The 14,947-nt window shown below is 36.7% G+C and overlaps 1 protein-coding gene across 1 annotated transcript; it reads left to right on the top strand.

Moving 5' to 3' along the window:
• On the top strand, window positions 1-9,181 carry LOC139128848 (uncharacterized). Its single transcript, XM_070694556.1, has 7 exons — window positions 1-631; window positions 2,267-2,350; window positions 3,141-3,191; window positions 3,918-3,989; window positions 5,509-5,574; window positions 6,162-6,233; window positions 7,293-9,181. Exons 1-7 carry the CDS (start codon window positions 73-75, stop codon window positions 7,829-7,831), a joined length of 1,443 nt encoding a protein of 480 aa, XP_070550657.1. The 5' UTR covers window positions 1-72; the 3' UTR covers window positions 7,832-9,181.
• Window positions 9,182-14,947: the final 5,766 nt, after the last annotated feature.

The raw sequence follows: 14,947 nt of genomic DNA, 5'->3' as shown, positions 1-14,947 counted from the left end.
GTTCACACTGCACAAAATTCAGCTATCTAGGCCCTACTCTGAGTCGCCTCTGGTTTTTGGCCCACTGAAAAAATGGAATGTGAACTGTTTTGCCCTGGCCAGAGTCGACTCAGGTTGCGCCCAGTTCGAGAGGGGGGTTTAGGCCCGGGCAAAATATTTGAGTCGGGCAAGATTGCAAATGTGAACGCATTGTGCCCGACTCTGGTCCCAGTTCACGCCCTCACAGTTGGTCCTCATACATGTAAACAAAACAAACACTTTTTGTCGGTGATCATGGCAGCCCGAGGTGTAAACTGGTCAACAAGCGAAACAAAAAGTTTAATTAATATTTGGAAAGGAGAAATTGTTCAAAGTATAATGGATGGTACGTCAAGAGACAGGTTAGCATACAACTTGATATCCCAACAACTACAAGAAATCGGCTATGTCAGGAATGCCGACCAATGTCGTAGAAAAATTAAGCATCTAAAAAAGGAATTCAAAAAGGTATGCGATAACAACCGGACAAGCGGTAGGGGCCGTAAAACATGCATGTTTTACGATGATCTTGTAGAAGTTCTTGGTGACAGGCCAGCCATTAACCCAAGACCAGGTGCTGTCATCGACAGCGAAGTCGATCCGGTTGATCAAGGTAAGTACGGGCTTGTGCAGCGGCTTCTTCTATTTCAAGTTTCGCGCGACTATATTGTCGTCTGCTAAAATCTGAAAGCATGATTTGTACGCGGGTTCATCACTTTCGCCGAAATAGTGTTGCAACTTCTTCATCTGAAACCAGCTTATCTGTTGTAGGTGACTTATCAGCTAGAAAATTTCAAAAAGTGTCATTTTGGTGCGTATAAACTCAAGGGATACACGATCATGAATACGCATAGGACGGTTGGCCTGCGAACCTCTCAACAACACTTACATAACCTGTATTTGACAAAAATGAAAGAAGGAAGGAAGCCATTTTGATGCTAAAACTGATATTTTGGTGAACAAATCGACAATAAACTTCTTGTGTGACCGTAGTATGTATGACTTCAGTATTCGCCTCTTTTTCGCGGTGGGGGGGGGGGGGTGTCTGCCCTCTGATGACCCTGGACCCGTGCGAAGTTGCATAAATTACAGCCACAACAGACATGGACAGCGGCGATAGTGTTGAGGCTCCACGTACTGTCTGTACTGCAAGCATACACTTCTCAGTAAGATAGATTATAAGCAGTGAGAATGGAAAGAAGATTAACAGGACATAGGTGAGGTAAAACGGCCATGAGAGTAAAGAGTGAATCATTGTGCATGTGCAAGGCATTGAATATAATTTCTAGAACGTCTTCAGACGCGATATATCTGTAAAGTGATGTCGGTAAATCGACAACACATTGTATGGAATTTGAGCGAAAACGGGAATGAAAGTATCGAGACGAGTGTGAGAAAGTTCAAATCATTTACAGAAATGAAAGATGTTCGTCACTGTGTATCATGCGAGTACTGTGTAGGCTCCGTTTCTAGCTCTGTGAGTCTGTGGTAGGATCGTGGAGGCAGTCGTTGCCATTCAATGTGACTGTGACGACAACAAGGTCAACACCAAGGGACTGGTCAGTTTCTTCGGCGGGGGGGGGGGGGGGCGGTGGATTCATTGGGGGGGGGGGTCACCCTGTTTTTGACTTTGATGATTGGGGAGTCACCATGTTTTTGAATTGCCAATAGGGGGTTAGTGTGTTTCTGAATTACGACATGGCTTACACTTGCGTAAAATGCATTGTGCCAGCAACAAATTTCATCATTCAGTTGCATTTTTCGGTGCGCCCTTCTGGCTCGTAACTTTTATAATAATAAGACATATTTTTCAGAGCCCCTTCCTTGTGCAAAACTTTAATGTATCCGACATATATATCTGAGATATCTTTATGTTTAGAATTTTTAAACACGCCATTTGGGCGCAATTCTTTAAAATATCAAACAATATTTTTTTAGCATGCCCTTCAGCTGCATAACATTCATATATCAGATATATATATATATATATATATATATATATATATATATATATATATATATATATACCTCTATCAGAGATATCTGGATGTTTAATAATAAGTAATCATGCAAATAATCCATATAGCTATGGAAGTCACACCCACAAACAATTTGTAAGTTTTCTATCTTTCATAAATTCAATGGTGTACTAATTGAATACAGTTTACACGTACTCTTTGTAAACATTAAAGTTGTACGGGATTTTACCATTAACATTTCTTTTCCTTTATTTTCAAAATTAAATTAGGGGTTGATGATGCATCAGCTGGTTTTGACTCTGATAAAGAAGAGGATGTCAACAATTTGCATTCCAATGAGCAGATTGTGTCAGGTAAATGTTGTTTTTTTATCTGTAAAGCTTATATTTAAAAAAATAAAGAATTCTTGTGAAGATGGTTGAGTGGAACATGTTTTTTTTAAGTATTGCATTCAATAGACCCTAGTAACATCAGGGTGTTTTGTCTTGAAGTTTACCCTTCTGTCTCTTGGTCTGATATCTCAAGAACAGCTGATAAGTTAAAAATAAAGTTGGTACACAGTTGCACATAGGAAATTGCTAGAACTGAAAAGTAGATATAGCTGGTTTAATTGTTGATAATTTGCATAATTTGTGATTTTTTTTGAGCATGTTCACAGTTCATTTAACATCTAGTATAGCTTGAAACTATATGTACTCACTGATAAAATCATTCTCAAACAATCACTGTACGTTTTGACTATTTTTCTTTATTTTTGTTTTGTGTATCAATGGCAATTTCTTGTTCTTCTTCCTTCAGCTTGGTAAAATCTTCAAAATTAATCTTATCAACATAGCTGAGAAGTTGTACAGTCAGCATTGTTGATTGAATGCAAGTTTGGACTGGAATTCATTTGTTAATAATAACAATGGATCTACACATATAGAGAGTATGTTGCAAAGCAGAATGACAGTATTTTTTCATGCTGTGTTGAGTAGAACAAGAAACCATGGTTGACATACACACAAAAATACTGAAAAATATTGTCAAAAAATGCCAAAAGTTACAGCTATAAATGTCCCTTTAACACAACAGTGTGGAAATTTTGTTCTTCATAAATTTTTATATGTAACATATAAACTCATAATTTTTATTCTTATACAGAATGTACTAGGCCTTTGAAGAAAAGGCGTGTGGAACAACAAACTGGAAATGGTAAAAGCTTGTTTTTGAAAACTTTAATCACATGGTTTTAATGAGAACATATTTTAAACACAACTGGTAGATTAAGGGATGAGCAAAGCCAGTGGTCTGAGGTCCTGGCCCGACAATGTTTTGCCCAGGATCTCATTTGCTTGTATGTCAGTGGTCAGATGTACCAGTGGACTATGGGTAAAATAATGAAACAATGATTGGGAATGAAAGCAGAACCAACTGAAAAAGTTGCAGGATTACTGGATTAATTTTGATACTAGGCCTTGGACCATCAGAATCAAAATGGATGTGCTCACCCCTGAGATTGTATTGTGTTTATGAATTGTTTAATCACAGGGTTATATATAATAGTTGTGTTTTGGACATTTGTATACATCGTATGCCATAAACTATGATAATTACATAAATTGGAGTTAAATCATTGCTTTTTTATGATGTGTTTATGAATTTAAAAAAGGTTCCAGAGAAATATACAGTAGATTGATTTCAAACAGTTCATGAAGTTTGCCATTCAAAAAATAGACAATTTCCTTGACCAGCCATTCAATATGTGTAATTTTCTTTACTATGTTCAAATACTAATATTCATTATAAATCATGTACTGGTAGAAGCCAAACCAGATAGGGATACAAACAACCCTTGATATTGTCTTCTCTTCAACATTTTTCTTAGAATAAAATAGAACACATTGATTTACAAAGTATTCATTTCAAAATTCTTCATAGTGATACACCAAGTTCACAACTGTGACAGCAGCCCACAGGAAAAACCCAGTGACGAAATCGAACAAAGACAAGGTTTGTGATATTGTCATGGCAATCATGTATTTCATTCTTCTTTAGTAGTTGGCAAGCACTCATTCTTACTTGGTAATTTTTTCACTGTCTATCGTGTCTTTGTTGGTTCTTTCTGTCTTTCTTGAATCTGTGCCAACTTGTGAACTTACTTGCTTCAAACCTTTTACATAGCTAATGTAGTGGGGCCTATGCCAACTTGCAAACCAACTTACTTCCAACCTTTCAGAGAGCCAAGTTGGCACAGGGCCCCACCAACTTAAGGTTCCAAGACAAGAAATTGATCATTTTAAACTAACAATTCTCTAGTGTTTAATAAGCTCAGAACCCCCGTAAATTGTATATTTTCAGAAAGCCTAGATATAGGGGAACATTTTAGTTACCAAAATGTCACCATTATTTACATAACTATCACGTGGCAGGTAATTTGCATAACCTTTAAAAAATCGGTTTTCCCTATGTTTTGTTTCAATGCTTTAAGATATGTGGCTGAAATTCATGTGAGTGCAAGCTATCCTACAGGTCTTCAAAAGTGTGTCTCAGAATTTTTTTAAACCTTCTTAAACAGTTTTTATGCCAGAAAAACTTCCAGAGCAGTGAATTTTACCATAGTTGATTTCTTTAAAATTGTGCTGCAAAAAAAACTAAGGAAGATTTAAAAAAATCTGAGACACACTTTGAAAGAGCATTGTGACAGCTTGCATTCCAGCAAGTTTGAGTAAGATATTTTGAAGTATTGAGACAAAACATAGGGAAAACCGACTTTTGAAAGGTTATGCAAATTATCTTGTCACGTGATAGTTCTGTAAATAATGGTGACACTATGGTTACCAAAATGTTCCCATATATGTAGGCTTTCAGAAAATGTATACTTTACGGGGGTTCTGAGTTTATTAACCGTTAGAGAATTGTTAGATTAAAAAGGTCACATTTCTTGTCTTGGAACCTTAATTCTCCAAAAGCTTGGGGTAAGTTAGTATACAAGTGTATCTCAGATTTGTTTTGCATGAGTTCGAGCAATTTTTGTGACAGAATACCTACTTTTGAGTGATCAAAACAATGGTCTAAGATGTTTACCTTCAGAAAGAAAATAGCTAAAAGAATTCACAAACACCCTTTTTGAGAACACTGTAACAGCTATCCATGGTGCAAATGACAACATTTTCACAGGAAGCGAGGAAAATTGATTTTTGAAAGGTTTTAAATTTCCTGTCATGTGATCCTCAGGTAAACAATTGGTACGTCAATGGCACAGATGCATAGCTAAAGCTTCCCAATAGTTTATAGTCATTCCTATCTAATTATTTGTCAAAGAATTCTTTAGTTTGAAAGGGCTGCCTAATCCAACTCAAGGCCTAAAATTAATTTTCCTGTAAACTAATCTGAGATTGATCATGGTTTCTGTGTGTGACTCATGAAATGTTCTCAAGATGCAGTCTTGTTCCAAAATATGTGCAAAATGCATGTTATCAAGAGCAACAGATCCCCTAGTAACTGAAAACTTTTCTTCCTCCACTCCCAGTGACACAGGAAGATACAGCTCATAGCCCACATGAAAGACCGAAAAGTGGTGCTGAACTGAGGCAAGGTAGGTAATTGAGGCAGGCTCCTTAATACTGGATCTTGTTCTATGTCATTCACCTAGCAAAGATCATAGCAAATGCTATATGCTATGACATCTGTAGTACTAAATGTATGCCACCAAGATCAACAGATAAACCATAAAAACCTTTTTTCATTCAACTGGAAAAAATACTACTATCTGAAATGGCTGACTTGTATAAAATTCAACTTTTCTGATGATCAAATTAAAAGGGGATATTTTCAACTTGTAAAAGTACAAATGTTATGTCTGAGAAAATACTGATATTTCCTCACTTTTGTGGAGGAATGTTATATTTTTTTCTTGTGTTGAATGATTTCAAGTGATGTTGTTTTGTGTGCTATTTTCTTTGTTTCTATCATCATGAAGTTGAAAATGATACTTGGGTAAAATACAGCTAGATACAAAGGTGATGATAAAGATGTCAGTTTAATTGAGACAAGAATTGTGCTATGTATATTTGAAATGAAAGGGGCAAAATAAAAGATTGATTTTGGTAGAAATTAAAAGGGCTGTTGATTTGATATATAGTTTTTTATAGTATTTTTTATTCTTTTCACTCCCTGTGACAGAGGAAGATACTTCCACAGCTCAGAGTCAAAGCCCACAGGAAAGACCCAAAAGTGGTGTTGAACAAAGACGCGGTAGGTAATTCTTTGCTCCTTAAAACAGATCTCGTTCTGTGTCTTGCACCTTGTAAAGATCATAGCAATTGCTATTTGCTATAACATTTAGGCTACAGTGAATCTTTATTGAGGGCACTCTCCAATTGCAAAAGATTAGGTACTATAGTAAACAAGGCCAGCAGGTCTCACTCATGTAAACAATTCCCTCACTGTGCACACCGTAGTCATATAGTATTGCAATGATAAAAATCCTATTCCATTGCTGACTGTGTGCATTCATGGCCCACCCAGCCAGAGAAATATTTTACAGTGATAATCATTGTATTGTATACCAAACAGAAAGACACAATTTATATTTCCCTTTACAATTTTGGCAATTTGGTGCTCAATTACTGTGAATAGCATGCCAAGTTGACTCCCAATCACCTTTCCTGTCTTGCTGTGTAGGCCTACAGTTGACCGTACCGTGAAGTTCAAATTAGCATTCATGTTTGGTTTTTAGGACAGTCTTCAGCTGTGGTTTTGAAGCTGTCAATCATTCAGTTGCCCCACAAGTTTCAACATTTAGAACAACAGAATGCGATCACAACGAGGTGTTACCGCACAGTTTGAGTTGTCAGTGTGTTGCCGCACTGCTGTTACCGCATGTTTTGAGGCGTTAGTGAGTTCCCGCAAAGGTGTTGCTGCAGTGTTTGCGGCAATAAAACAATGGGAAGTGGGCATGAGACAATCAATACCGCAGACATTTTGGCACAGAACAATGCTACCTCACAGTTACTGCAAGGTTTGCCACATACCGCAAAATGCGGTTACAAGTTATGTGATGCTGGTACTGTAGGTGCTTTGTCCTAAATATTTGCAGATTATACATTTTCCACAGGGTTTTACACTTTTTGTTCAAATCTATATTTCAGACACTTACCAGACTGTCCTTGCAACAATACAATGAGTATGCTTCAAACAAGGATTGAATAGGACTAGGAAAGTTTGTGTGTGATTTCCTAACATTTTTATACGTATTGAGGCAAATAATAAATATGTGATGAACTAAATACAGTTATGTTATTATATCTTTAGAAATACAACGGAAAAAGCGACATGAACGTGATTCAAAGTTACAGAAGGTAATGGACAAGTGCATGGAGAGACACCTACTACATGAGCAGAAACGTGACAAAAAGTTTGAAGATGTCGAAAGAAAGAGAGAAGAAAGAGAAGCAGAATATGAGAGGATGCTACAGGAAGAAAAGCAGAGGATGTGGGATTTTGAAGAGAGGCGACTGAGATTTGAAAGGGAACAACAAGAGTTAAATAGGCAACATGAGATGCAAATGTTTAGAATGTTTCTTCAGTTTGCACAAAGAGATTCTGATACAAATTATTACAATTCAAGCCCACAACCACACCATACTTCACCACCACCACCACCACAAACATCAGTACAGTCACCATCAGCACCACACTCTCAGCAACCACTGTTTGATGTATACCACCAAAGAAACCCTGTGAGTTTCATAGCAATGCAGCAACCACCTGTATTACATGAATTACATGATCAAGATGTTTTCAGTGATAGTATTCTGTCTGACTCCATTAATGTGATTACAAACAAATAAATTCTATAGTGGTATGCAGTTAGTTTTGGTTCAAGTCGGTGAATTAAAAAAAAACCATTTAAAATAGTTTCTCTTGTGTCTCTCCTATTTCCTACAAACCTATTCGGAATTTGGAAGCCCATGCAAGGTTTTCCCAGCAATTGAATGCATTACCTTTGAGTCTGCGCAGTGTAGTGAGTTAGTTTCTGCCGGATTCACCGACTTGGACTTCTTGCAATGTACCGATGACGAGACGGACTGTGTACACAGTGACATCAAGCAAATACAAAATGATTGACAGCTCCAGCCATTGTTATTGCAAATAAGGAGAACGCATTCTAATACACCTCTGCATATATTAAAAAACTTTGCTGTCATCTCCATGTTGTGCAAAGCACAGTTACGAGAGGTTCAATACATAGTGGCCGCCGCATGGTGTGCATACTATGCGGCGGCCGCTGTGTATCAAACCACACGTAACCGTGGTGCAAAGCAAGCTGCACTTTGACATTGAATACGTTGAGCACTGGGCGAATAAAAAATGTCTTTCTCAAAAAGTGCAAATTTTTATTTTTATTTTTTTTGGGGGGGGAATTGTTGCCATTTTTGGTCAGAAAATTTTATTCTCAAAAAACTACTCATCAGATAGCTTTGGTTGACATGTTCTTAGGGATGATCCGATGTGATATATTCAAAGTATGATGAAATCTTCAATTGTGTATTTTTGCAGCTTGTTTTAGCCACTTTTTTCTGGCCACTGCATTGAGCTATCAAAGATTTCCACCTTCTTTATCAACATGTGTCAAAAATAGTTATTCTCTACATAAACACAGCGGAGGTATATCGGCCGCTAGGTTGCTTGTTTTTGCATATAAATACAAAAAATAGAGAGAGGAAAAATTCAAAATAAAGATGTTACTTGTTATAGACTGAAAGTCTAATTGGTGATTCTGTTTCTAGAATGTTAACTGCTGAGTGAAGTCAGCCATCTGTTATCTAATCATAAACAACTGAAGGTGACCACATGTTTTTAGTCATCCTCATAGACATCGTCTTGGGACTAGTATTTTGGTCATGTCTGTTCTTCTGTCAATACATGTGTGCGTGCTTGCAGGTGTCCATCACCAAGCATTTCACACAGTATTTCAAAGTTGGTAAAAAAACATTGACCTATGTCATGCATGTGCAGTTCAATTTGTTTCATGATATGATCCAATAAGGCCACCTTGCGGCCATTTTTTTACAATTTTTACATGTACAGATCCATAATTCAGACACATCGCAACTGATTTCCTTTAAAGTTGGTGCAAGAACATTAACCTGTGGTTGGTTCAATGTAGCGCATGCAAACGTAACCACTGTAATCATTACCATGCTGAAAGTCTAATCAGTGATTCTGTTTCTAGAATGTTAACTGCTAAGTGAAGTCAGCCACCTGTTATCTAATCATAAACACTGAAGGTGACCAAATGTTTTTAGTCATCCTCATAGACATCATCTTGGGACTAGTATTTTGGTCATGTCTGTTCTTCTGTCAATACATGTGTGCGTGCTTGCAGGTGTCCATCACCAAGCATGTCTCTGAGTATTTCAAATCAAAGTTGGTAAAAAAACATTGACCTATGTCATGCATGTGCAGTTCAATTTGTTTCATGATATGATCCAATAAGGCCACCTTGCGGCCATTTTTTTACAATTTTTACATGTACAGATCCATAATTCAGACACATGTCAACTGATTTCCTTTAAAGTTGGTGCAAGAACATTAACCTGTGGTTGGTTCAATGTAGCGCATGCAAACGTAACCACTGTAATCATTACCTTGCTACCGTCTCAATATTTGAGGTGTTGATATATCACAGGCTAGACATGTGAACTTGTTCAAACAAACATATGTTTGTATCAAAAACATTCAAATGAGGTGAAAAAGGCCAACACTGTCAAAATGCTACAAATCAAAACCTCAAGCCAGATTGCATTGATATTCGGTACATACGTACGGTGTACAAACTTTATGCAAATTTATTTTCCCAAAAATGCATTGTTACTTTTTCTTTAGCTCCCCTGTCAGTGAGGCCAAGCTAATAGGTTGCAATGTTTTCTTTAAAATGTGCTACTTTCTTGGAGTTACCAACACTTCTGTATTTCATGTGAACTTTTGTAGTTACTTTCTCAAGCACATTGTCAAAAAATATGTTAAATGCAAAGTGAGAGTGACACATTGGCTTGAATGTTATTTTTAAATAAAATCTGCCTTTGTGTATTGACTACTTTCAAGTCTATATTACCTTTTGATATTCAAAAGTTTTCACAGCATTGTTGGGTAATATTTTTCAAAGTATTACATTCTTCTTTTCAACAGACTGCTGATAAGCTCATTAGTGTTAATATTATTTTCTTATGAATGACTATTATTCCGAAAATTTGAAATTATACGATGAACACTTGATCATTTGAAGACAGTAGTAACTTCATTAACAAACAAAAATTCATTTTTTCTGATGGCCACACATCATCATCCAGTGTTGGTACAAATCAGTGAATTGTGTTGTGTTGTATTATGTACTGAAGGTTTTCAACAAGAAAAGGTGAAGACTATAAAAATGTACATGGAATCTAATCAAGGTTTATTCTTGTATTTATCATTACCATGTAAACAATAAATATTGTCATTAAACCCCAGCTACAAAATCTGTGACTATTTTTAGGGAGAGGATGGCATTTTAATTTATTTTAAAACCTAACCTAACATCACATCAAATACTAATTCATTAGTAGGAATGAAACCAAATTTATGCACTTTGTAATAAATTACAATTCTTTCTCAAGAAAACATATAACATACTTGTAATACAAAAATATAGAACCATCCTAGCAAGCAAAGTTAATATTGCAGCTACTATGCAGAAGGATTATACAATAACTGTTAGAACAACAAACAAGGAATCAAATTTGCAATAAAGTCATGTGTCATCTGGTGCTCAGAATTATGGGGTAATGTATGATTGAATGCACATTATCTAAAAAAGTAGAATTGGAACAATTATTTTTCTAGTTACTTTTTTGTCCTCTACCTTCCAGCTATAAAATGTGTAACTTCTAGAACATGAGTGACAATATTCTTGGTGTTGGTAGTCACCAACCTTAATAGCAGCATAAAACATACAGCAATTTCTTTTACTCATTCTGAAAGTGTTCCAAAATGGCTTGTCTAATAATAGTACCTGTAATGTCATCTGTACATTACCATTATCATTCGGCCCTTCAAAATCATCAATACCCTCAAGCCACCGGTCATTAAATGGATTCCGATGTAACTCACAAAGATTGTGCAGGATACAACATGCAGAAATTATAGTTGGTATGATATCTAAATTACAATCATTCCTCTTAAGCAGACATCGCCACCTACCCTTAAGCCTACCAAATGCATTTTCAATCACAATTCTTGCACTGCTCAGTCTTTTATTAAATTGATTTTGTTCCTGAGTCAGTCTACCATTATCAGAGAATGGTTTCATTAAATTTGGAAGCAGGGGGTATGCTGGATCACCTAGCAAGACCAATGGTACATCAACACCAGATATATTTTCTGTGGTATTAGGGAAGAGATTATTTTGTTGCAATTTCCTGAAGATGCCTGAGTTTGAAAATACCCTTGCGTCATGTACACTTCCAGCCCAACCAACACATACATTTGTGAAACAGTAATTGTCATCTGATATAGCTTGAAGAATGATTGAGTAAATCCTTTCCGATTGAAGTAGTCTGATGGGTTTAATTCTGGAGCAAGTATCGGAATGTGAGTTCCATCTATGGCACCGCCCACTTGTGTGGAAAACCCCATTTGACACGGAATCCATCTACTATACTCTGAGGGGAGAAAAAGAAAATGTAATAGTTACTACTTGATATGCAAACTTACAGGAAGCTTGAGGTGTATATATAAACATTCACACACACACACACACACACACACACACCACACACACACACACACACACACACACACACACACACACACACACACATATATATATATATATATATATATATATATATATATATATATATATATATATATATATATATATATATATATACATGCATATGAGTGTGTGGGTGTGGGTGGGTGGCTGAGGAAGGGCATATAAAATGTCAAAAATATATAAAATGTCAAAATATACTCCTGATGGCTCAATAGAGTAATATGCTGCTTGTGAAGTACCAACATTTTTCTGGTTTATACATTATTCTCATAAAAAATCTGATATTGGTCTAAGTTTAAGGCATTAGTATAGACTCAGGGCTTTCAAAGAAGGCTTCTAAAAATCCATCTGCCCATTCCATATCATCACATCTCTTACTAATCATGCCTTTCATTTTTCAATGAATTCATGTGTTAATGTAATTATTTCTTGTTTTATTTGGTGGATTAGGTTTTAAATGGTGCATACCAGATATGTCTAAAAAGCATGGCACTTTATTTAAGTATAGTATACTGGTACACAGATGGAAGTTTCAAGGTATGCTCAAAATACAAAAAGAAATTTCACAATGTTGTGAGTGAGTAAATGCATGCCTTTATGAATACATTCTGAAGCTTATATGGATGTATTGTCCTTACAACTAGTTTAAAGGGGAAACTAACCTGCATGTTACGCTGCGTCGGGAACTGTATCACTTCTTTTAATAGCACTTCACAGATGACTTGGCAAGTTTCTCTAAATATTTCACACGCAGTTGACCTTGCAACACCAAAAAGATGACCAATGGTTCGGTATTCGCAGTTAGTGCTCAGCCTCCATAACGTTATAGCAATACGCCGATCTACAGAGACAGCCAAACGTAGTCTTGTGTGGACACGGTGTATTCTGTTCTGTAATCGGTTGCACAGATACCTAAATGTAGCCTTCGTCATCCTATGGTTAGGGTATAAAATCAGAGTAAGTTTAAATATTGATTACTGAAACTGTGAAGGGGTTAAGATAGCATAAATGATATTTTTGTCCGAATTCTTTCAGGATATTATTGATATATTTATCTATTTCTTCTGATTGCTCTCCTGGCATTTCAACTAGTTTTGACATTCATTCATTCATTTATTCATTCATTCATCAATTACTCACTCGTTCTTTCATGTATTCATTAATTGGTATAGTTATTTTTTTTTTCTAAAAGTATCATCATCCCATCACTGTTGAAGTTGTTGTATTATATTAATTATTATTATTATTATTATTATTATTATTATTATTATTATTATTATTATTATTGTACTTGGACCTCAGCCCAAGTACATTTGTTTTCATTCCGTGGGAAAAAAACTCTGTAAGGTATAACCATTCCTGGCTGAGACCAGGAGGGCAAAATGTCTTGGCTTCATCTTTCTTGGCACAATAAATGGCGTAATGATGTTAACTGAATGGAAGTGCTGCTCTCAGCCAGTCTTGAATAAGTGAGATGTGAATATTAATGCTTCTCTATCTGAGTTTTTGCCACAAAATCTTCTGAATATAATCAAAATGTGCATCGAAATGCAACAATTAATGCACCCTCCGTTTCATAGGCGATGGCACGACCCTTGCTACACCCACTGGACGAGCCAAAGTGGGAGGGGTAATTTCAGTTTGGTTGAACAGGAGGGCTCGAGACCAGAATTTAACATTTAAACTTGAAACATGTTTAATCGCTGACAAGATGTGGACTAGTTTAATCAAAGTGAAAGAGTGAAAAGGAAAGGTTTTATATCCCGGACACAATGAAAAACATTACGACTGGAAACTGTACCCCCAGTTAAGAATAGTAATGCCCACAGCGATGGAGAACACTTATCCTTGAGCTGAGAAAACCAGACCATCATATCAAAATAGAGCTGCAGATTCGAGAAGCTCGTTCAAAATAGCTAGGTACACCCCATAAAGGGGTGGTTTCGAGTTTTGAGGGCAAATTTCGCCTCCTTCATATAGAAATCGTACGTTTGTTTTTCCAGGAGAACACACCATTTGACACAAAATTTGCATCAAAGGGTCGCCAGTAAGCACGTGGTCAAATCTGGCATAAGAAACAATATGAAATGTTGGGTAAAGCCAGTCCAAAATAAACTGATTTGAACTTTGTGTTTTGTAATTTATACCACTGCAGTAACATTACCTTATTTTGACAACATCACACAATGTAATACGTTTTGAAACTGAATACTCCGACGTATTCTGTGTCTCCTTTGCTAAAAATACGGTATGCCGATTACCATGTAAGGAGATGATGACGTCAAGACAGATTTGCAGTGCGTTTGGTCCTGGATGGTGCACGAAGTTTTGTCAAGGTGGCTTGTGTATTTATTTCCTAAATGGGAGAGATTAGGGTCGATCTAAACGAAGACCGAAGAATGTTATGATACTCTAAGCGAGCTGAACTCTAACGCGAATGGTTGGATAATTTGGAGGATGTCTAGAATGATCTCGTCTCATTAAGATTATTTAGCGGTCAGTATTGAATTTCAACTGTGTCACAAGTTTGTGAAAGGAGTATTCCGTCGAACGGTCAACGAACGATATTTTAGAAATCTGGAGACATGGCACATCGCATTTTTATTTTAGTATTTTATATTTTACAAAAGATTTAAGAAGCAATGATTTTGTCGAAAATTCTGAAAAAAAATATATGAAAATTTGATCGCGAACACATTTTCACGTTGGGGTCAACTAGCCCTGCGTACGATGCTGTGTGTTCCGCTACAGCTAATCGCCCCGCTCACCACAGCCCTGCAAAGACCCGTAAGCTTACGTAGGGTCGGTGACTTCAAATCCATTTTTGGACTAGACGTAAAAAGCCAAATTACTGCCGAAATTCAGCGTTCTTGGGCCCAAGTCGTATCCCACCTACCTCAGCTACTCGATCGCTTCCAAAAACGACAGTCTTTTATCATTTCTCGTAAATAACGGTCGATGTCGGCAACTCTCTCGCTAGCCCTGCGTACGATGCTGTGTGTTAGCTGTAGCACATAGCATCGTACGCAGGTACGCAGGGCTAGGGTCAACATGGGGTCACAGCCATGTTGCCTCAAAACTTATTTCTGTCTGCACTCAAAACTCAAAAATGTCGGATATGAACCTGAAAAATCGATGCAATTTGTCA

The sequence above is a fragment of the Ptychodera flava genome, unplaced genomic scaffold (genome assembly GCF_041260155.1).
Source record: "Ptychodera flava strain L36383 unplaced genomic scaffold, AS_Pfla_20210202 Scaffold_74__1_contigs__length_588402_pilon, whole genome shotgun sequence".
In the NCBI taxonomy this organism is placed as follows: Eukaryota; Metazoa; Hemichordata; class Enteropneusta; family Ptychoderidae; genus Ptychodera; species Ptychodera flava.
Note: the sequence above shows the minus strand (reverse complement) of the source record. Positions and strands in the feature narration are given on the sequence as shown.